The sequence below is a fragment of the Mobula birostris genome, unplaced genomic scaffold (genome assembly GCF_030028105.1).
Source record: "Mobula birostris isolate sMobBir1 unplaced genomic scaffold, sMobBir1.hap1 scaffold_1387, whole genome shotgun sequence".
Classification (NCBI taxonomy): Eukaryota; Metazoa; Chordata; class Chondrichthyes; order Myliobatiformes; family Myliobatidae; genus Mobula; species Mobula birostris.
In genome coordinates this window covers 59,145-82,500 of record NW_027274428.1, presented here as the reverse complement: position 1 = coordinate 82,500, position 23,356 = coordinate 59,145, and the positions used below count along the sequence as shown (strand labels likewise).

The window sequence follows — 23,356 nt, the reverse complement described above, 5'->3', positions numbered from 1 at the left end:
GTGTGTGTGAGTGACTGTCCCTCAGTGAGTGTCAGTGTGTGTGGGGGGCCATACCCATTCCCCCAGTGTGGGTGTGGCCATACCAGTTCCCCCGGTGTGTGTGTGTGCTCTGGGGGTCTGTGTGGAATGATCGTATCTGGGAATTCTAGACTGGGATAAGGTCGGGCCCTGCAGAGAGCTGTTTAACACTCTGTGTGGTTATCACCAGATGAGCCGTGGACAATTGTAAGACAGATATTTGCTTTATTCCTTGTGGGCACAATTCGCTTTGTAAATGTCAGGACTCCAATTAAATTTTAAGGCCAGCACAGATATTCTGCCACAGTTAGATTGTGCGTTATTGCTTTAACAGTTCCAGGTGACCTGCTGATTCACTCTCCCACTTCTCCTCTCTCTACCGCACTCTCTCTCTCCTTTCTCCTCCCTCTCTGCCTTCGTACAACACGGAACGGTTCAGCACGTACAGGCCCTTCGGCCCACACCATTGTGCTGACTGTTTAACCTGCTCCAAGACCAATCTACTCCTTCCCCTCATTTTTCTATCATCCATATGCCTATCGAAGAGCGCCTGAACGTATCTGCCTGTACCACCGCCCCGGCATCATGTTCCACACACCCACCATTCTGTTAAAGATACTTCCTTCTGTTATCCGTTCTATGCTTTCCCCCTCTCTCTGTCTCTGTCACTCCTCCATCCCCCACCCCCTCCTCCCCATCTCCCTCCGTCCTCTCCCCTTGCCCTGACCCTCAATGATAATTGGTCTGCATACCTGTCCAGGTCTCTTTTAAATGTTGCTTGTGCACCTGCCTCAGCCACCCCCCCCCCCCCCCAGCAGCTCATTCCAAGTACAGACAACTCTCTGGGTGGGAATATTGCCCCTCAGGTTCCTATTAAACCCCAATTCCCTCACCTTCAGCCGATGAAGGTACGCTAGCCAATAATATCAAGAAGGATCCCAAAAGTGAAAGAGAGATGAGAGTAGATACCAGACTGCTGGAAAATGACACTGGAGGGGTAGTTATGGGGGACAAGGAGCTGATGGGCAAACTAAGTAAGTATTTTGTGCGAAATCTTCACTGTGGAAGGCACTAGCAGTATGCCGGAAGTTGGAGAGTGTCGGGAGGCAGAAGTGAGTGCAGTTGCTCTTACTCGGGAGAAGGTGCTTGGGAAGCTGTAGGTGGATAAGTCACCTGGACCAGGCGGACTACGCCCAGGGTTCTGAAAGAGCTGGCTTTTGTAATGTGCAGGCATTACTACTGATCTTTGAAGGTTCTGGAGGACTGGAATATGTCACTGCACTCTTCAAGAAGGAGCAGAGGCAGAAAAAAGGAAATTATAGGCCAGTTAGCCTGACTTCAGTGGTTGGGAAGATGTTGGAGTTCGTCATTAAGGATGAGGATTCAGTGTACCTGGAGGCACATGATACAACAGGCCAAACTCAGCAAGGATTCCTTAAGGGGAATCTGGTCTCACAAATCTGTTGGAATTATTTGAGGAAATAACAAGCAGGATAGACAAAGGAGAGTTGGTGGATGTTGTCTACTTCGATTTTCAGAAGGTCCTTGACAAGGTGCCGCACATGAGGCTGCTTAACAAGTTAAGATCCCAGGGTATTACAGGAGAGATACAAGTGTAGGGTTCTCAGTAATGTTAACTGCTAAGGCTAATGTAATGGCCTCTCTGTAATGCTAACTGCTGATGTAATGGTTTCTCTGCAGCAGCGATGTTTGGGTTACAACTACAGATAACGGGAAGCTATCCAATGGGAGACATGTTACTCTTTCTTGTATGTCTGGGAACCGGGTTTTTCACGGGCTTTCGGTCGAGGAGGGACGAGAGGAAGGACGTGTGTGGAGGGCGGGCAGACTACCGGATGGCGGAGACGGGAATCCGAGGGTCCGAGTGTCGACGGCGTTTTTGGCAGAGGTTGTTTGGTGGAGGAATACCTGCTGAGTGAGCTCAAGCGATTTATTGTGCACAAACTATTTTATTAAACATGGCGCCTTTTCCTTTTATATTCTGTTTCTCTGCTAACCACATAGCCAAAGTAAGAGTTATAAAGTGTAATCATTTAATCGCATATTGTGTACTGTCTGATATTTTACGTTGTGGGTTTGTCCCAGAATCCACACAAACGCGATTACACCGTTTGGCGGGGCAGTCAGCAGCTCCCCCTAGACGAACGTGAGTTAACCGAGCCTGAGTGTCACACTAGCATGGATAGAGCATTGGCTGATTGGTAGGAGGCAAAGAGTGGGAATAAAGGGAGCCTTTTCTGATTGGTGCTGGTGACTAGTGTTGTTCTGCATAGGTCTCCGTTGGGATCGATTCTTTTCACGTTATATGTTAATGATTTGGAATTCGGAATTGATGGCTTTGTGGCCAAGTTTGTGGATGATACAAAGATAGGTGGAGGGGCAGGTAGTATTGAGGAAGCAGGGAGCCTGTAGAAGGTCTTGGACAGATTAGGAGAATGGGCAAAGAGGTGGTAAATGGAATGCAGTGCTGACAACAGGAATTCTGCAAATGCTGGAAATTCAAGCAACACACATCAAAGTTGCTGGTGAATGCAGCAGGCCAGGCAGCATCTCAGGATGCCTGACGAAGGGTCTCGGCCTGAAACGTTGACTGTACCTCTTCCTAGAGATGCTGCCTGGCCTGCTGCGTTCACCAGCAACTTTGATGTGGAATGCAGTGCTGGGAAGTTTACGGCCATGCACTTTGGTAGAAGAAACAAAAGCTAAATTATTTTCTAAGCAGGCAGAAGATTTGAAAATCTGAGGTGCAAGGGGACTTGGGAGTCTTCGTGTGGGATTCACTAAAGGTTAACTTGCAGGCTGAGTCAGTGGAGGAAGGCAAATGGAAGGTTGGCATTCGCTTCGGGAGAACTAGAATGTAAAAGCAAGCATGTGATGGTGATGCTTTGGAAGGCACTGGTGAGGCCTCACTTGGAGTATTGCCAGCAGTTTAGGGCCCTTGTCTAAGAAACAATGTGCTGACATTAGAAAGGACCCAGAGGACGTTCACGAGAACGATTCCGGGAATGAAAGGGTTGCTGTATGAGGAGCTCTGGGCCTGTAGCAGCTGGAATTTAGAAGAATGAAGGGGGGAATCTCATGGAAACCTATTGAATGTGGAAGGCCTCAACAGATGTTTCCTATAGTGGAGGAGTCTAGGACCAGAGGCACAGCCGCAGAATAGAGGGACGTCCTTTTTGAATGGAGACGAGGAGGGATTAGCCAGAGGGTGGTGAATCCTCAGCCACAGGCTGCTATGGGGGCCAAGTGATCAGATGTATTTATGGCAGAGGTTGATAGGTTATTCAGGGTATGAAAGGTTACGGGGAAAAGGCAGGAGAATGGGGTTGAGGGGGAAAATGAATCAGCCATGATGGAATGGCAGAACGTGACGCACCAAATGGCCTAATTCAGCTCCCACTATGGGATACCTGCTTTGGAGGCAGTACAGAGAAGACTCACTGGGTTAGATCCCGAGATTGAGACACGGAGAGAGGTTGAGCAGGTTGGACCGACGCATAAACACAGGACCTGAAGGATGGGGAGGGATCTTACGCAGCTGTGATAGACTGAATGAGATGGACACCAAGAAGGGAATCCCCCTCATAGTGGCCACAAGAGCGTAAGCCCTCGGAATAAAGGGTTGCAGACAGGGAGAAATGTTCAGGATGGTGACGAATATTGGCTGAGGCATTTGATGTTGGGGCGTTCGCCGAGCTTGCGGATGTTTCAACACCAGTCGAGGTAACATCCTCAGTGTGCAGTTGGTGTTTCTCTCTGGGACGGCTCACAATTACATAGTGCACACCCCCGACTTCCCATTCACTCGCCTTGGTCCTCATTGGCTACCCCTTCAGCTGACCGTTGAGTTCTATTGGCAAGCTTCTATTTGGCTCATGGGGGTTTGCAGATGGTGTCTATTTCAATGTGTTTGTTTGCAGAGTCATCAGGAGAGAATCACGCTTGTGAAAATTCTTGTGCCTGCCTGCGCCAGAACTTCCGCGGTGTCCTGGTTAAGGAGGTGTCGTCCCGGTCTTCCTGCACGGGGATCGGCGACAGTGCACCACGTCTCCGTTCCGCCAGTTTGTCCTCCCGCAAGCGAGTTGAGGGTTCACGTCCTGTCTGGCCGACGCAGTTCTTGTGGCAGTCTGCACAGGGAGAAACGTCTCCTCCCTTCGAGTGGTTTTATTTATTTGTTGATTTAGAGATTCAGTGGGGAACAGGATCTTCTGGCTCACCCAGCAACACATCGATTTAACCCGAGCCTAATCTCAGCACAATTTACAGTGACCAATTAACCTACTAACCGGGGTGTGGAAGGGGTTACGGAGGTGGGGTGGTGTTGCAGAGATGGGGAACCGTCAGGGTTGAGGGGGTCTGAAGAGGGATGTGACAGAGACGGGGAGCTGTGTTACAGAGGTGGGATGTGGAAGGAGTTACGGAGGTGAGGTGGTGTTGCAGAGACGGGGAACGTTCAGGGTTGAAGGGATTACGGAGATGAGGAGAAGTGTTACAGGGAGCAGTCACGGTTGAAGGGGGAAGTTGGTGTGGCAAGGGTTATTGAGATAGGGGAGAGTTTTACAGAGAAGGGGAGGGGTGTTGCGGAGAGCGGAAACATTCGGGGTGAAGGGATTAAGGAAATGGGGAGGGGTGTTACAGAGACGGGGAATGTTTGATGTGTAAGCGATTATGGAGATGGGGAGGGGTGTTACAGAGTCGGGAAAGTTGGGGTGAATGGGTTATGGGGAGGGGTGTTACAGAGACAGAGATATTGGGGTAGAAGGGATTAAGGAGATGGAGAGGGGTGTTGCAGAGAGGGGAAGAGTTTGGGGTGGAAGGGATTATGGAAATGGGGAGGGGTGTTACAGAGACAGATATTGGGGTAGAAGGGATTAAGGAGATGGAGAGGAGTGTTGCAGAGAGGGGAAGAGTTTGGGGTGGAAGGGATTATGGAAATGGGGAGGGGTGTTACAGAGATGGGGAAGTTAGGGTGAAGGGATTATGGAGATGGGGAGGGGTGTTGCAGAGACGGGAAGCGATCGGGGTGGAAGGGATTATGGAAATGGGGAGGGGTGTTGCAGAGACAGTGATTTTGGAGAGGAAGGGGCTATGGAGATGGGGAGGGTTGTTGCAGAGAGGGGAAGAGTTTGGGGTGGAAGGGATTATGGAAATGGGGAGGGGTGTTACAGAGTTGGGGAAGTTAGGGTGAAGGGATTATGGAGATGGGGAGGGGTGTTGCAGAGACGGGAAGCGATCGGGGTGGAAGGGATTATCTGCAGTTTAATGTGAAAAAGACTAAGGAGCTGGTGGTAGACCTGAGGAGAGCTAAGGCACCGGTGACCCCTGTTTCCATCCAGGGGGTCAGTGTGGACATGGTGGAGGATTACAAATACCTGGGGATACGAATTGACAATAAACTGGACTGGTCAAAGAACACTGAGGCTGTCTACAAGAAGGGTCAGAGCCGTCTCTATTTCCTGAGGAGACTGAGATCCTTTAACATCTGCCGGATGATGCTGAGGATGTTCTACGAGTCTGTGGTGGCCAGTGCTATCATGTTTGCTGTTGTGTGCTGGGGCAACAGGCTGAGGGTAGCAGACACCAACAGAATCAACAAACTCATTCGTAGGGCCAGTGATGTTGTGGGGATGGAACTGGACTCTCTGACGGTGGTATCTGAAACGAGGATGCTGTCTAAGTTGCATGCCATCTTGGTCAATGTCTCCCATCCACTACATAATGTACTGGTTGGGCACAGGAGTACATTCAGCCAGAGACTCATCCCACCGAGGTGCAACACAGAGCATCATAGGAAGTCATTCCTGCCTGTGGCCATCAAACTTTACAACTCCTCCCTTGGAGGGTCAGACACCCTGAGCCAATAGGCTGGTCCTGGATTTACTTCATAATTTCCTGGCATAATTTACATATTACTATTTAACTATTTATGGTTCTATTACTATTTATTATTTATGGTGCAACTGTAACGAAAACCAATTTCCCCCGGGATCAATAAAGTATGACTATGACTATGGATTATGGAGATGGGGAGGGGTTTGCAGAGAGGGGAAGCGATCGGGGTGGAAGGGATTATGGAGATGGGGAGAGGTGTTGCAGAGAGGGGGAAGAGTTTGGGGTGGAAGGGATTATGGAGCTGGGAGGGGTGTTACAGAGATGGGGAAGTTGAGGTTACGGAGATGATGAGGGCTGGGGTGGGGTGATTTGTGACTCTTCTCCCTTCCGCCCGTCTGCTGAGTTTGACAGACACTGGGCTGGGCGGGCAGTGGGAGGGGAGGGGGGCATGTTTTTGCAGCTCGGTGTGAGCCGTGGAGAGTCCTGGTGCTGTCTGTCTGTGCGCCGTGCCCAGTCTCTCTGTCTCAGTGCCATAACGAGAAGCCGGGTGACACCCCCCGTCGCTGTCAACGACTCCCGCATCACTGAGGATCACATCGGCGGCTTGTTCGAGCGGCCAGGCCCTACTCGGGAGGACAAGTCGAGGGTGTGACAGGGAACGATGGGGTGAGTTAGCCCTGTGTCTGTGTCTGTCAGTGTATCACTGTGCTGCCTTTAAAGCAGGAAGCGGGTCCCTGGTTCTACCCCCTCCGCTGTCCGCCAATCCTCCTCCCCTCCCCCTGCCCCCCATTCCGCGTTACACAGTCTCATCTCCCGAGAGTTGCAGGCAATTATTTTCTGTTTTCTCGCAGACTGAAAGGTTACGATGCAGAGACGGGGAGAGCGGGAGCGCAAATAGGAGAGATGCTCTGAGAGGCGAGAGCGCAGCCGGGCGACTGTGAGTACGGAGCCAGCGAGCTGGCTTTGGGGATCAGGCGGAGAAAGTTAAAGCGCTCAGACAGCCCCTGAGCACCCGCTCTGAGTGGGAGGGACAGGGAGAAAGTGAGAGAGACAGTCCGCTTCACTGTGTGTTTCAATGAACAGGTGCTCACCCTGAATCTGAGAGGGAGAGAGGCTCTGTGTGTGTGTGTGTGTGTCTGTGAGAGCAGGTCTGTGTGTGTGTGTGAGGAAGTGTCCCGAGGAAGAGCCTCGGTCTGACATATCAACTGTTCATTCCCCTCCATGGATGCTGCCTGACCTGCTGAGTTCCTCTGGCATGTGTGTGTGTTGCCCTGGATTTGCACATCGAACGATCCTCTCATATCCCTTTTGCCAATCACCTGCCCAGCTCTTGGCTCCATCCCTCCCCCTCCTGTCTTCTCCTATCATTTCGGATCTCCCACTTTCAAATCTCTTACTAACTCTTCCTTCAGTTAGTCCTGACGAAGGGTCTCGGCCCGAAACGTCGACTGTACCTCTTCCTAGAGATGCTGCCTGGCCTGCTGTGTTCACCAGCAACTTTCGATGTGTGTTGCTTGAATTTCCAGCATCTGCAGATTTCCTCGTGTTTGTGTTTCAGTGTGTAGCTGTGAGGGCACGTGTTCGAGGTTCAAAGTAATTTCATTATCCAAGCTCGTATCTGTCACCAGAATCAGGTTCATGATCACAGACAACACATCATGAAGTTTGTTGTTGTGTGGCAGCAGTGCAATGTAATATATAAAATAGACTACAAACTGTAATAAGGAACATATTAAAAATTAAATAAATTGTGCAAAAGCTAGTGAGCCTTGGGTTCCTGTCTTGCCACATGCTTTCTTAAGATTTATTTTCTTGCATGAAAAATAATTTATGAAAAACTATGACTGAACAAAGATTGACAAACAACTGGGTGTCTGTGTGTGCATGCCTGTGTTTCTGTATCTGTGTGTGCACCTGTCTATGTATCTGAGTGTGAGTGTGTGTATGTGTCTCTGTGTGTGTATAAAGACTTAGGGGAGCACTTAGAGGTATTACCGGCGCGTAGGGATAGACAAGTGCGCGTGTGTTTGAAGCCGGAGGAGATTTAATTTAAAACGCTTTGTTCAGTAGGAGGAAGCCTGTTGTCTTGGTTTGCTGGAGATTGTCGGGGATTTAATCTGTGTGTGTGTCAGGGATGATGTCAGCGTTCTGCTCCTTTTTTACGGGGATTTAGCGAGCATTGTTTGTGCTCAGAACGGATTAGTGAGCAGGAAGGAGGCAAAGAGCCGGCAGCCAGAAATCTCCTGACAAACTCCCCCTCAGCCAGCGGCTCGGTGTCAATTATGTATCAACAGTCCGTTCTGGATGTATCTATGTGTGTGTCAGCTGTGTCTGTGTCTATGGACTTGGACTTGTGTCTGTGTCTATGGACTTGGACTTGTGTCTGTGTCTATGTCTCTGTGTCTGTGGACTTGTGTCTGCCTTGTGTCTATTGTGTGTTAATAGATATGCTGAGTGAATATATATGTATTCTAGGTTCAAGATTGTTTAATATCATTTCCTGTACACAAGTGTAAAGCAGAACAGAATAATTTTTACTCTGTAAGGAGAATGAAATAATAGTTATTCTGGATCTGATGCAGTACAAAAAAACCCCCACAAAAGATAAAGAAAGTAATAAAAACACAATAAAAATAAACACATTAGATAGCTTATATACATAGAGTGGTTGTATGTCTATAAAAAGGTGCAGGCTGGGCATGAGGTGACTGAGGGGAAATTATAAAGTAGTGGTGGAGTTGGTGGGTGGAGGTGTTGATCAGACGTGCTGCTTGGGGTGTATGTGCACTGGTGTGTGTGTGTGTGTGTGTGTGGGAGGGTATGTGTGTTTATGGAGTAGGAGTGTGTGTTGGAGTACTGTGTGTGAGTGCTGAGTGGACTGTGAAATGTGTGTTTGGGTTAATATACGTGCTGTGTGCGTATATATTTGTGTGTGTGTGTACCAAGTGTGTGTCTGTCTGTGGTATGCGTCTGCCTGTAGTGTGTGTGTCTGATTGTGATGTGGGGTGTCTGTCTGTGGTGTGTGTGTCTGATTGTGATGTGGGGTGTCTGTCTGTGGTGTGTGTGTGTGGCAGTGTCGGTCTGTGGTGTGTGTCTTGTCTGTCTGTGGTGTGTGTGTGTCTGTCTATCTGTAGTGTGTGTGTGTGTGTGTGTGTGTGTGTGTGTGTATGTGTGCGCCTGTCTGTGGTGTGTGTGTGTGTGTATGTGTGCGCCTGTCTGTGGTGTGTGTGTGTGTGTATGTGTGCGCCTGTCTGTCTGTGGTGTGTGTGTGTGTCTGTCTGTGGTGTGTGTGTGCGTGTGTGTGTGTGTGTCTGTGGTGCATGTGCACCTGTCTGAATGTGGTGTGTGTGTGTGTATGTGTGCGCCTGTCTGTCTGTGGTGTGTGTGTGTGTATCTGTCTGTGGTGTGTGTGTGTGTATGTGTGCGCCTGTCTGTCTGTGGTGTGTGTGTCTGTCTGTGGTGTGTGTGTGCGTGTGTGTGTGTGTGTCTGTGGTGCATGTGCACCTGTCTGAATGTGGTGTGTGTGTGTGTGTATGTGTGCGCCTGTCTGTCTGTGGTGTGTGTGTGTGTGTGTGTGTTTATGTGTGCACCTGTCTGTGATGTGTGTGTTTGTCTGTCTGTGGTGTGTGTGTGTGTCTGTGTGTCTGCCATTCTTACTCTCTCTGTCTCAGTCTGACAGTCTCCATTCCCTCTGAGCTGATGGTACAAAGGTCAGAAATGGGAACGAGATGAGGCCATTGAGCCCCTCATACTTGTCTCCCCCCCATTCAATAAAATCACAGCTAGCCCTTTATTTCACTGGCAATAACTCCACATCCTGCAATGCCTAAAGATCTGATTTCTCTGTGAGACATACCCAGAGTCTGAGAACCTTAAAGGATAATTCCAAAGATCGGATCACCCTCTGGGAGTAGAAATTTCTCCCCATGTCTGAGCTGAATGATTCATCCATTTAGTTTGAGTGTGTGGCCCCTGATTTCAGGCTCTCGGGCCAAGGAGAACCACTGTGCACCCTCTGGGAGAACGTGATAGTTGGGCAGCCTCCAAGGAGGGTTGTGGACAGTCAATGTTTCAGTGAGACTTTCCAAGGCAAAGCTGGAATCTTTGTGAGCAGCCAGCACACAAACTCAGCCCAAGACATCAAGACGGTCTCAGCCCAAGTTATCAATGGTCCAATCCCTTCTGTTGGTTTGCATGTTGTTCAAGATTCCAGCTTTGGCAGCCCGTGGTGCCTCCTTTGGGAGGTTTGACTATTTAACTACGGTGCTCTGACACTCACCCAAAGCAGGAGGCCAAATCCCTATACCACCAGGTTCAGAAACAGCTACTTCCCTTCAACCAATCCATTCTTGAACTGGACGAATACCCCCTCACCCTTTCTTCCCCCCCCCCGCGACCTGCTGATCACCTCCCTCTGGTTCCCCACCTCCTTCCCGGTGGTCGACATCCCATTCCCATTCCGGCATGTCAGTCCATGGCCTCTTCTACTGCCACAGGTTCGAGGGGCAATATATTCCATCTGGGCAGCCTCCAATTGAATATGATCATCAATTTGTCTAATTTATGATAATTTCTCATCCCCCTGCCTCTCTTTTTCCATTCCCCATTCTGGGTCCTTTCCCTCCCTTCTCCTCACCTCTCCCTGGTTCCCCTCCTCCATCCCTTTCTCCCATGGTCCACTCCCTTCTCCTGTAGGAATCCTCCTTCTTCAGCTCTTTACCTCTTCCACCATCACCGCCCAGCCTCTCACTTCATCCCCTCTTCCCCACCTAGCCACTTTCCCCCTCATCTGCCGGCTCATACTCCTCCCACTCCCTCATCTTCTTATTCCGGCTTCTGCCCCTTTCCTTTCCAATCCTGACAAAGGGTGTCGGCCTGAAGCGACGACTCTTTATTCCCCTCCATGGATGTGTTTTGTTTTCATTGCTCAAGATGTCCAGTGTCTGCAGAATCACTTAACAGTAAAATACAGCAGATTTTGTTTCTTTGCTGTAATTGTGTTTCTTTCTTGTAAAAATCATGTATAATTTATGAGTAATTTGGTTTTCTTGTGAATTCTGCTTCATTATCATCATTATGTGCTATGTTGTATGATGTGGGCGATTATGGTCTTTCCATGACCATGATTGTCCTTGGCAATATTTTCTACAGAAGTGGTTTGCCATCTCCTTCTTCTGGGCAGTGTCTTTACAAGACGTGTGGTCCCAGCCATCATCAATACTTTTCAGAGATTGTCTGCCTGGCGTCAGTGGTCGCATGACCAGGACTTGTGATATGCACCAGTTGTTCATATGACCATCCACCACCTGCTCCGGTGGCTTCATGTGACCCTGATTGGGGGGCTAAGCAGGGGTTACGCCCGCCCCAGGGTGACCTGCAGGCTAGCAGAGGGAAGGACAGCCATACACTTCCTTTGGTAGAGACGTATCCAGCCCAGCATCCTGAATACCGCTTATCTGATGCTGCGTGTCTGAGGTGCTGCTGCAAGTAAATTTTTCATTGCACCTGTATGGACAGTACATGGACTTGTGCAGACGACAGTGAAATTGACCTTGACTTGGACACCCATGGCTGCAGGTTAATAATCCTCTGCCAAACCACTCAGCAGGTCAAAGGTTCAAAGGTCTAATTTGATGTCAGAGAAATTGACATCCTGAAATACTTTTTCTTCGCAAACATCCACAAAACCAGAGAAGTGCCCCAAAGAATGAATGACAGTTAAACATGAGAATCCCAGAGTCCTCCCCCCAGCTCCACCCCCCGCGTGTAAGCGGTAGCAAGCAACGATCCCCCCTTCCCCCCCAGCAAAAAAAAGCCCACCCGCTACCGAGCACAAGCACGAGCTAAGCGATAGCAAAGACGCAGACCTTGCAGTTACCCTAAAGACTATCGCGTTTCATCCAGCACTCAACAAACCACAGGTTCTCTCTCTCCCTAATAAGGGAGGGAGGTGTCCCCCACTTTCACAGTGAGTGGGAGACATAACAACCCACTGGTTTACGATGTTAAAAAGTCTGTTTCGTCGCTTTTTACGAGCTCTGTGCCTGAAGATCATAAAGATCCTGGGTCTTCGGGCCCACAGTGAAAGATTTTCTGGCCTCCCCGACGACACACCAGTCTCCTGCCGCGACACCAACCCTTGATCTGCCCGTCTCCAGAGCCCCGAGATCACAGGCTTCCAAATACAAGCGAGACTCTCAGGCCAAACCCTTGGCGTGCCAAACAACAACGGCCGGTCCTGAAACCCCGAGAACGGGTTCCATTCCCACAAAGAACCGAAGTCAGCCTGTAACTCCAGGTCAGGGTCTTTAAAAGAACCCTGAAAGGGAAAAATAAAGATATTAAAGATGGATATAGAGATGTTCAGGCAGGATCTGTGGGGACGGAGAGAAATGGTGAATGCCTGACATCCAAGGTCTTTCATCACAGCTGGGGAAAGGAAGGCACCCAGGCCACTGGAAGAACTTGACAGGTCAGGGGTCAGAGGGCAGGGAGATGGACGTTTCAGGCTGAGGCCCAGAGGCTTTATAAGGCATTGGCCAGACTGCACTGAAATACTGTGAACGGTCCTGGGCCCCTTATCTTAGAAAGGATATGATGATTTTGGAGAGGGTCCACAGGAGGTTAACAAGATTGATGCTGGGATTGAAAGGCCTAACTTACGAGGAGCGTTTGATGGCTCTGGGCCTGTCATTGCTGGTGTTTTGAAGAAGGGAGGGGGGATCTCATGGGCACCTATCGGATACTGAAAGGCTGGAGAGAGCGGATGTGATGAGGACGTTTCCTATAATGGGGGAGTCTCGGACCAGAGGGCACAGCCTCAGAATTAGAAGGATGTCCCTTTAGAACGGAGATGTGGAGGGATTCCTTTAGCCAGAGGGTGTTGAATCTGTGGGATTCATTGCCACAGACGGCTGTGGAAGCCAAGTAATTGCATCCATTTAAAGCAAAGATTGATAAGCTGGCGGTAAGCGTGGAGTAGGCCCTTTCAGGCCTATGAGCCGCGTTGCCCAGCAACCACCAACTTTACCCTAGCCTAATCACGGGTCAATTTACAATGACCAATTAACCTACCAACTTTGGACTGTGGGAGGAAACTGGAGCACCTGGAGGAAACCCACACGGTCACGGTGAGAGCGTACAAACTCCTTACAGACAGTGGCGGGTCGCTGGAACTGTAAAGCGTCGCGCAAACCACTGTGTCGCCCTAAGGACGCTGAAGGTTACGGGGAGAAGGCAGGAGAATGGGGTTAAGAGGAGTAGTAAATCAGCCATGATGGTATGGTGGAGCAGAGTCGATGGGCCAAATGCCCTAATTCTGCTCCTTTCCTCATGACCTCCGCAGATCACAAACAGCGCGGTAACGTTGCGACCAGCCTAACGCTATTGCAACACCAGTCATCAAATTTCAACCCCCACCACTGTCTTAGATTTTTACGCAAAGTGGGCCAGCTGGTGGCGCAACGACATCGGCACCAGACCCGGGAGCGGAGGTTCCCGGTTCGAACCCAGCCGGGTCCACTCCTGAGTACGCTTTCCATCCGTGCCGGGTTGAGTGTCGAGATCGCAACTCGACCTGGTAAAATAAAGGGGAAAATACTGCGAAAATGTCTGTGTGAGGAGTGGCGTGCCACACAGTGTCTCTCTCTCTCTCTCTCTGAGCCTTATAAAAAGCCATGAAAAAGACATAATCACGGACGTACGCACGTGCAACCACAGACGTGCGCGCACGCAAGCAGGCACACGCCAAAAAAAAAAAGACAAAAAGAAGAAAATTATGCAGAGCATAGATGGGGCGGGACGGTAGTGCAGTGGTTAGCATAACGCTTTACAGTACAGGCGACCCGGGTTCACTTCCCGCCACTGCCTGTAAGGAATTGGTGTGTTCTCCCCGCGACCGCGTGTGTTTCCTCCGGGAGCTCCAGTTTCCTCTCTCAGTCCAAGGACGTACCAGTTGGGAGGTTAAGTGGTCATTGTAAATTGTCCCGTGGTTAGGCTAGGGTTAAATTGGGGGTTGCTAGGCAACGTGGCTCAAAGCGCCGGAAGGGCCTATTCCACACTGTAACTCAATAAATACATAAATAAGACAGTCAGCTGGGAGGGGTTCATATTCAAAGAAGCTGTGTGTGTGTGTGGGGGGGTAGTTTTTTTTAAACACAGGATGGGGGGGGCCTAGGATGGGCTGCCAGAGGAGATGATGAAGTCAGATACAGTAGAGGTGTGTTTCAGAGGCTTTCAGACGTATGTATATGCAAAGAGGGGAGGGATATGGACCTCGTGCTGGTGGAAGAGACTCAGTTTAATTGGGCACCTTGTTCAGCACACACATAGTGGGCTGAAGGGCCTGTTCCTGCTCTGTGTTCAAAGAAACATAATCTGCTTCCAGCCACTATGCCAACACGTTTGGTCTCACCCCATCATCAACATTTTGTTCACCCCCCCACCCCTTTCTCACCAACTCTGCTGCTGAAACTTAGCCCGTTTCCCTCTGTTAAAAGAGATTCTGCAGATGCTGGAAATCCAGAGCAACACACACACACACACACACAGGACTGGAAAGGAAGGGGTCGGAAGGCAGAATAAGATGGGAGGAGGGGAAGCACTGCAAGCTGGCACGTGGTAGGTGAGACCCAGTAAGGACGGGTGAGGTAGCCTCCAACCTGATGGTGTGAACACCAATTTCTCCAACTTCCTGTAATTTCTAACCCCTCCCTTCCCTTCTCTTTTTCCATTCTCTATTCTGGTTGCCTTCTCCTCAGCTGCCCATCACCTCCTTCCCATTCCATATAACCATATAACAATTACAGCACGGAAACAGGCCCTCTCGGCCCTTCTAGTCCATGCCGAGCTCTTACTCTCACCGAGTCCCACCAACCTGCACTCAGCCCATAACCCTCCATTCCTTTCCTGTCCATATAGCTATCCAATTTAACTTCAAACGACAACATCGAACCTGCCTCAAACACTTCTGCTGGAAGCTCGTTCCACACAGCTACCACTCTCTGAGTAAAGAAGTTCCCCCTCATCTTACCCCTAAACTTTTGCCCTTTAATTCTCAACTCATGTCCTCTTGTTTGAATCTCCCCCACTCTCAATGGAAAAAGCCTATCCACGTCAAGTCTATCTATCCCCCTCATAATTTTAAATACCTCTATCAAGTCCCCCCTCAACCTTCTAAGTTCCAAAGAATAAAGACCCAACTTGTTCAACCTTTCTCTGTAACGTAGGAGATGAAACCCAGGTAACATTCTAGTAAATCTTTTCTGTACTCTCTCTATTTTGTTGACATTTTTCCTATAATTCGGTGACCAGAACTGTACACAATACTCCAAATTTGGCCTTACCAATGCCTTGTACAATTTCAACATTATATCCCAATTCCTATACTCAATGCTCTGATTTATAAAGGCCAGCATACCAAAAGCTTTCTTCATCACCCTATCCACATGAGATTCCACCTTCAGGGAACTATGCACCATTATCCCTAGATCCCTCTGTTCTACTGCATTCTTCAATGCCCTACCATTTACCATGTATGTCCTATTTTGATTAGTCCTATCAAAATGTAGCACCTCACATTTATCAGCATTAAACTCCATTTGCCATCTTTCAGCCCACTCTTCTAACTGGCCTAAATCTCTCTGCAAGCTTTGAAAACCTACTTCATTATCCACAACTCCACCTATCTTAGTATCATCTGCATACTTACTTATCCAATTTACCACCCCATCATCCAGATCATTAATGCATATGACAAATAACATTGGACCCAGTACAGATCCCTGAGGCACACCACTAGTCACTGGCCTCCAATCTGACAAACAGTTATCCACCACCACTCTCTGGCATCTCCCATCCAGCCACTTCAATATTAATACCTAACGATTGAACCTTCCTAACCAACCTTCTGTGTGGAACCTTGTCAAAGGCCTTACTGAAGTCCATATAGACAACATCCACCACTTTACCCTCGTCAACTTTCCTAGTAACCTCTTCAAAAAATTCAGTAAGATTTGTCAAACATGACCTTTCACACACCTCCTTCCCTTTTACCCATGGTCCATCATCAGATTTTTTCTTCCACCTACCACCTCCCAGCTTCTTAACCCCCCCCCCCCACCTACGTCCCCCCCCCTCACCTGGCTTCACATATTACCTGCCAGCATGGACTCCTTCCCCTCCCCACACCTTCTTATTCTGGCATCTGCCATCTTCCTTTTCAGTCCTGAAGAGACGTCAACGGTTTATTCCTCTCCCATGGAGGCTGCCCGACCTGCTGGGTTCCTCCAGCGTCTTGCCCGCGTTGCTCCGGATTTCTAGCACCTGCAGAATCTAAAGAGATGAAAGACTGGCTTTACTTTGCCACACTTGCATCGAAACCGTACTGTAGGGTGAAGTGCGCCATTTGCATCAGCAACCGACACAGCCTGAGGATGTGCTGGGGGCAGTCCGCAAGTTTTGCCAACGTGTCAAGCCCACGACCCACTGCCCCTAACCCCTACATCAGTGGACTGCGTAAGGAAACCGAGCACCCACGCGGTCACGTCAAGAGCGCACAATCTCCTTACGGGGGAGCGCCAGGAACAGAACCTCACTTGCTGCCGCTGTGAAGTGCGACTTTAGCCACTAGGATTGATGAATGTGATTACCGAATGCTAATTACTTATCACGAATGCTCCAATTAATTAACACTAATTAATGCTACAATTAATTAATGGTATAATTAATGATAATTAAGTAACCTACTAATCCGTACCTCTTTGGAATGTGGGAGGAAACTGGAGCGCCACAGGAAAGCCCCCCGGTCACAGGGAGAACGTACAGGCTTGTTACAGACAACGGCGGCAATCAAACCCCGATCACTGGCGCTACAGTGTCGTGCTAACCGTACCACCTTTTTGCCTGCATTTGGCCCATATCCCACTCATCCTTTCCTGTCCTAAGTACCTTTGCTATGTTGTTAGTATCCCAATTTGTCTTTGTTTCTGTATGGTTTTCATAAATCCCATCGTACTTCTTTATTTTCCTGTAAATACCTGCAAGAAACTGGATCTCTAGGTCGTATATGGTGACAGATATATACCTTGGTTGTAATTTATTTAGACACTGACTTTGACTTCCTCTGCCTACGTGGTCCATATATGGATCACCCTCTGTGCAAATAAAACCAGTTACCCCTCAGCTGCCTGTTAAGACTCTCCCCTCAAACCTATCCCCTCTCGTTCTTGCCTCCCCAAGTATTTCTATATTACTCCCCACATTGCCATCATTTCAAAGTACTAATCATAAAGGCATCCGTTAGTCTTGCAAGACCATGGATCTGCGCCTGGAAAGTCTTCACTCTCCCGGGCGCAGGCCTGGGCAAGGTTGTATGGAAGACCAGCAGTTGCCCATGCTGCAAGTCTCCCCTCTCCACAACACTGATGTTGTCCAAGGGAAGGGCACTAGGACCCATACAGCTTGGCACCGGTGTCGTCGCAGAGCAATGTGTGGTTAAGTACCTTGCTCAAGGACACAACACGCTACCTCAGCTGAGGCTCGAACTAGCGACCTTCAGATCCCTAGTCGAACCACTTGGCCACGTGACCACATTTATTATTAAATTACATGTATGTCACCCATGTACAATCCTGAGCTTCATGTTCTTGTGGGCATGCTAATAAATCCAACAGCCATAATAGAATCAATGAAAGACAGCACCAACAGGGTGGACATCCATGTGCAAAAGACAACAAATTATGCAAATACAAGAAGAAAGAAAAAAATAATAAATAAATAAACAGTAAATATAGAGAAAATGAGATGAAAAGTCCTTGAAAGTGAGTCCATAGGTTGGTTGTGGGAATAGTTCAGTGATGGGGCAAATTAAGTTATCCTCTTCGGTTCAAGAGCTAGATGGTTGAGGGGTAATAACTATTCCTGAACCTGGTGGTGTGAGCCCTGAGGCTCCTGTATCTTCTTCCTGTTGGCAGCAGTGAGAAGAGAGCATGTCCTGGGTGGTGGGGGTCCCTGATGATGGATGCTGCTTTCCCGGGACAGTGCTCCATGTAGATGTGCTCAATGGTGGGGAGGGCTTTACCCGTGATGGACTGGGCCGTATCCACTACCTTTAAAGGATTTTCGTTCAAGGGCATTGGTGTTTCCATACCAGGCTGTGATGCAGCCAGTCAGTACATTCTCCACCACACACCTATAGAAGTTTGTCGAAGTTTTAGATGTCATTCCGAATCTTCGCAAACTTCTAAGGAAGTACAGACTCTGTTGTGCTTTCTTCGTAACTGCACTTAAGCGTTGGGCCCAGGAAATGATAATGCTGAAAAATGTGAAGCCGCTGACCCTCCCCACCTCTGATCCATCGATGGACCCCTGGTTTCCTCCTCCTGAGTTCAACAGTCAGCTCCTTGGTCTTACTGACATCGAGTAAGAGGTCATCTCCAACCACCCCTAGATTTGGCCCCTCACCTTCACGACCCAGGGGTGCAGCAATTTAGAGTGGACAGCTGAGTCGTTGCGATGCGATGAGAAGACACGCAGACTCCACAGAGACAGCGCGCCAGAGGTCGGGATTGGACTCGGATCTCTGTGGCTGCAAAGTAGTGTCTCTATGGGATATATCACTGTGGGACGGTGGAGTGGGAGCATGACTGAATGGCTTGGCTCCCACGTTCACTGGGGATAAATGAATGTAGAATTTCTGCAAGTGACCCAGTCATAGAGTCACAGTACAGAATCAGGCCCTTCAGCCCATCTAGTCCATGCCAAACTCTAGTCCCATCGAACAGCACAGGGACCATAGGCCTCCTATCCCATGTACTTATCCAAACCTCTCTTCAACATTGTCATCAAACCTGCATCCACAACTTTCACCGGCAGCTCGTTCCACACTCTCACCACCCTCCGAGTGGCAAAGTTCCCCCTCACCCTTCACCCTTACCCCATGACCTCAAGTTCTCGTCTCACCCAACCTCAGTGGAAAGAGCCTGCTTGCATTAACCCTATATATACCCCTCATAATCCTGTGTACCTGTTCCAAACTTCCCCACATTCTCCTGCACTCCAGGGCATAAAATCCGAATCTATTCAGCCTTTCTCTGTAACTCCGCTTCTCAAGTCCTGGCAACACCTTTGTAAATTTTCTCTGCACTCTTTCAGTCTTACTTACATCTTTCCTGTAGGAAGGTGACCAAAAGTGGTGAATTTGTGGAATTCTCTGCCACAGGAAACAGTTGAGGCCAGTTCATTGGCTATATTTAAGAGGGAGTTAGATATGGCCCTTGTGGCTACGGGGTTCGGGGGTATGGAGGGAAGGCTGGGGCGGGGTTCTGAGTTGGATGATCAGTCATGATCATAATAAATGGCGGTGCAGGCTCGCAGGGCCGAATGGCCTATTCCTGCACCTATTTTCTATGTTTCTATGTTTCTAAAACAGCACGCATTGCTCCAAACACTAGGCCTCACCAACATTTTATACAACTTCACCATAACATCTCAACTCCTGTACTCAATACATCGATTTATGAAGGTCAATGTGCCAAAAGTTCTCTCTGTGAACCTACGTACCTGTAACTCAATTTCCATGGAATTATTTATAGGAGTTCCCAGATCCCTTTGTTCTACTGCACTCCTCAGTGCTCTACCGTTCACTGTGTAAAACCTACCCTGGTTTGTCCCCCAAGTGTACAACACCTCACACTTGTCTGCATTAAATTCCACCTGCCACTTCTCAGCCCATTTTCCCAGCTGGTCCAGATCCTGCTGCAAGCGCTGGTAGTCTCCCTCACTGTCCACTACACCCCTAATATCGGTGTTACCCGTAAATCTGCTGATCCAGTTTACCACATTATTGTCCAGATCGTTGATGTAGATGACAAACAGCAACAGACCCGAGCAGCACACACAAAATGCTGGAGGAACTCAGCAGGCCAGGCAGCATCTATGGAGAAGAGTGAACAGTCAACGTTTCGGGCCGAGACCCTTCAGCATTTTCTGTGTGTTGCTTTGGCAGAATTGCTTGTCTTTGTGCTTTGACTGCACTGCGAAATCTCTTCCAGGGATGCCTACCCTGAAGAAGTTCAAATCTTCCCTTCGATGGGAATTCAGTGACACCCCCTCTCTCTCCTACCCCTCAGTGAACAACAGACCCAGCCCCGATCCCTGCAGCACTCCACTGGTCACGAGCTTCCTGTCAGAGGGGCAACTACTGTCTGGTTTCTGTAAAGCCAATGTCTAATCCAAATTACCACCTCATCCTGAATGCCAAACGAACGAAAGGCAATGTAGCAAATACTCTCTCTACAGCCCGATCCACCTGTGAAGTTATGGTTTAGTATTCCCAGATCACTTTGTTCTACCTCCTCCAGGCATTTTACCTCAGGGCTCAGTAATAGCTCCTGCTCTTTGCTAATGCTAATGAAGAACAGGGCACCTTTAGAGCACTGATCTCATCTGGCTGCCTGCTGACTGTGTTACTCACAAATCCCACACCTGCGGGTGAGGCGTGAACCGTGTGTGAATGTCAGGCAAGCACATGGGCTCCTCTCGGTCAACCTGAACCATCCCTCGACTCATCTCCCATTCCGAATCCGAATCTGATTTATTGCCACTGCTTTACATGGCGTGAAATCTATAGTTTTGCGGCAGCGGCAAAGATTTTAACCTTGACCTTTGACAAGGCCCCACGAGGGAAGCTTTTCAAGCAGGTTCAGTCACTCAGCATTCAGGATGAGGTAGCAAATTGGATCAGGCACTGGCTTCAAGCCAGAGAGTGTCGTAGACGGTCGTCTCTCTGACCGGAGGCCTGTGACTGGTGGGGTGCCGCAGGGATCGGTGCTGGGCCGTTGTTGTTTGTCATCTGTATCAACGATCTGGGTGATAACGTGGTTAACTGGATCAGCAAATTTACGGGTAACACCAATATTAGGATTGTAATGGATGGTGAGGAAGACCATTAGAGTTCGCAGAGGGATCTTGATCAACTGGAAAAATGAGCTGAGAAGTAGCAGATGGAATTTAATGCAGGCAAGTGTGAGGTGTTGCACTTTGGTCAGCCCAACCACAAGATCACACAAGATCACAAGACAAAGGAGCAGAAGTAGGCCATTCGGCCCATCAAGTCTGCTCTGCAGCTCCCCCATGAGCTAAACTATTCACCCATCTAGTTCCAATTTCCGGCTTTTTCCCCATATCCCTTGATACCCTGACTAATTAGATACCTGTCAATCTCCTCCTTAAACACCCTCAATGATCGGGCCTCCACAGCCATATGTGGCAACGAATTCCACAAATCCTCGACCCTCTGGCTAAAAAAATTTCTCCTCATCTCTGTTTTAACTGGGTACCCTCTAATTCTAAGACTATGGCCTCTTGTCCTGGACTCACCCATCAAGGGAAACAACCTTTCCACATCTACTCTGTCCAACCCTTTCAACATTCAAAACGTCTCTATGAGATCCCCTCTCATTCTTCTATAATGAATACAATCCAAGAGCCGACAAACGCTCCTCATATGTTAGCCCCTCCATTCCAGGAATCATCCTCGTAAATCTTCTCTGAACTCTCTCCAACATCAGTATATCCTTTCTAGGGTAGGTCTCACACACTGAGGAGTGCGGTATAACAAAGGGATCTGGATATTCCAAATCTCTTACTATCTCTTCTTTCAGTTAGTCCTGACGAAGGGTCTCGGCCCGAAACATCGACTGTACCTCTTCCTATAGATGCTGCCTGGCCTGCTGTGTTCACCAACAATTTTTATGTGTGTTGCTGGGCATACATATCCAGAATTCTTTGAAAGTGACTTCACAGGTACAGCAGTGTAGAGTCTTAAGCACCCTAGATACAGATATACATATAGATATAGATATATAGCTAGGGTGCCTATGACTCTTGCGCAGTACTGTAGTAACTTTATGTTTTACAAATTTTATGTGCTGCAAAAAAAAAACAAATTTCATGACCTATGTGAGTGATGAGAAGTCTGATTCAGATTGGGTGTCTTTTGTGGACTGAGAATGGGAAGGTGGGCAGGGAGAGGGGAATCATGGTTGGGAAAAGGGGAAGGGAAAGAAGAGGGTAGCAGTAGAAAGACATCCTATAACAATGGATAAACCAATCGTTTGGAATCAAGTGACCTTGCCCGGTGTCTCAGGGCTGGGTGCACCCCCACCAACCCTGGCATTCCGTCTCTGTCGCTTGTCCCACAGTCCTCCCGGGGCGCTCCAGCCTCACCATTCCCAACGTCCTTTGCTCCCACGCACCCTCAGCTCCACGTTGACCAATACAAGACTGTGTAAAAGTCCTGGGCTCCCCAGCTATATACTGTATGCGCACCTAATATTTTTGCACAGTTCTGCAGATTGGGTCAGAAGTGAGGTTTAGCCTTCTTAATTCAAAATACCAAATACAGGTGTGTGGGATGTTATGTTGAAGTTGCATTAGATTTTGGTGAGGCTGAATTTGGAGTATTGTGTGCACCTACCGACAGGAAAGACATCAATAACATTGAAAGAGTGCAGGTGAAAATTGATGGCATTGGGCAGATAAGCAGTTTGTCACAGACCGGTTCTCTGCTTTATGACTCTATAAAATTACTATAAATTACAAAATAAATAATATTGCAAAATCAAGAATCATGAAAATAGTGCTGGTCATAGCCCAGTCTATCACAGATGAACCAGTGTGGATTGGGGGAAAAAAGGGTCTTGGCCCGAAATGTCAACGGTACCCTTTCCCATCGATGCTGCGTGGCCTGCTGAGTTCCTCCAGCATTTTGTGTGTTGCAATGAGCTACTGTTCACGGGTTTATGGACCATTGGCAAACCTGATTTCAGAGAAGAAACTGTTCCTGAACTATTGAGGGTGCACCTTCAGGCTCCTGTACCTCCTCCCTGATGGTGGGAATGAGAAGAGGGCATGTCCCGGACAGTGAGATGAGGACTTACCTTCTTGAAGCACTGCCTCTTCAATATGTTCTCAATGGTGGGGAGGATTGCGCCCACGATGGAGCTGGCCGAGACTACAACCCTCTGCAGCCTCCTGAGATCCTGTGCAACGGACTCTCCGTACCAGGCCAAGACACAACCAGTCCCTAACGCTCTTCACTGCACGTCCACAGAAACCTACGAGTCTTTGGTGACGTACCAAGTATCCCCAAACTCCAAATGAAGTGCTTTCTCTTTGATTGCATCAATGTGTTGGGTGCGGGATAGTCCTCTAGGGACTTGAAGCCACTCACCCTTTCCACCCCTGACCCCTTGGTCAACGGGGTGTTCTCCTGCCTTTCCTTTCCTGAAGTCCGCCAGCAGTTCCTTGGTCTTGTTGAGTGCGAGGTTGCTGTTGCAACTCCACTCGAGTGACCGGCACACCTCTGACTCACCACCATCTGAGGTTCTGCTGGTGTCGTCGGTGAACTTATCGATGGTGTTTCAGCCTCGCAGGCATGAGTGTCGCGAGTACGTCAGTGGGCTAAGCACGCATCCTTGATGGA

General features: G+C 48.8%; 1 protein-coding gene across 1 annotated transcript in view; it reads left to right on the top strand.

Annotated features, from left to right (window-relative positions):
* Window positions 1-1,021: 1,021 nt before the first annotated feature.
* LOC140192455 (contactin-5-like) overlaps window positions 1,022-23,356 on the top strand; it is a gene marked incomplete at its 3' end in the record, with an annotated part of 75,287 nt that continues 52,952 nt past the window's right edge. Inside the window, exons 1-5 of the mRNA XM_072250054.1 lie at window positions 1,022-1,052; window positions 1,720-1,914; window positions 3,960-4,116; window positions 6,400-6,517; window positions 6,723-6,808. Of these exons, the coding sequence (XP_072106155.1) occupies window positions 1,022-1,052; window positions 1,720-1,914; window positions 3,960-4,116; window positions 6,400-6,517; window positions 6,723-6,808 (587 nt within the window). The remainder of the gene's footprint in view (window positions 1,053-1,719; window positions 1,915-3,959; window positions 4,117-6,399; window positions 6,518-6,722; window positions 6,809-23,356) is intronic.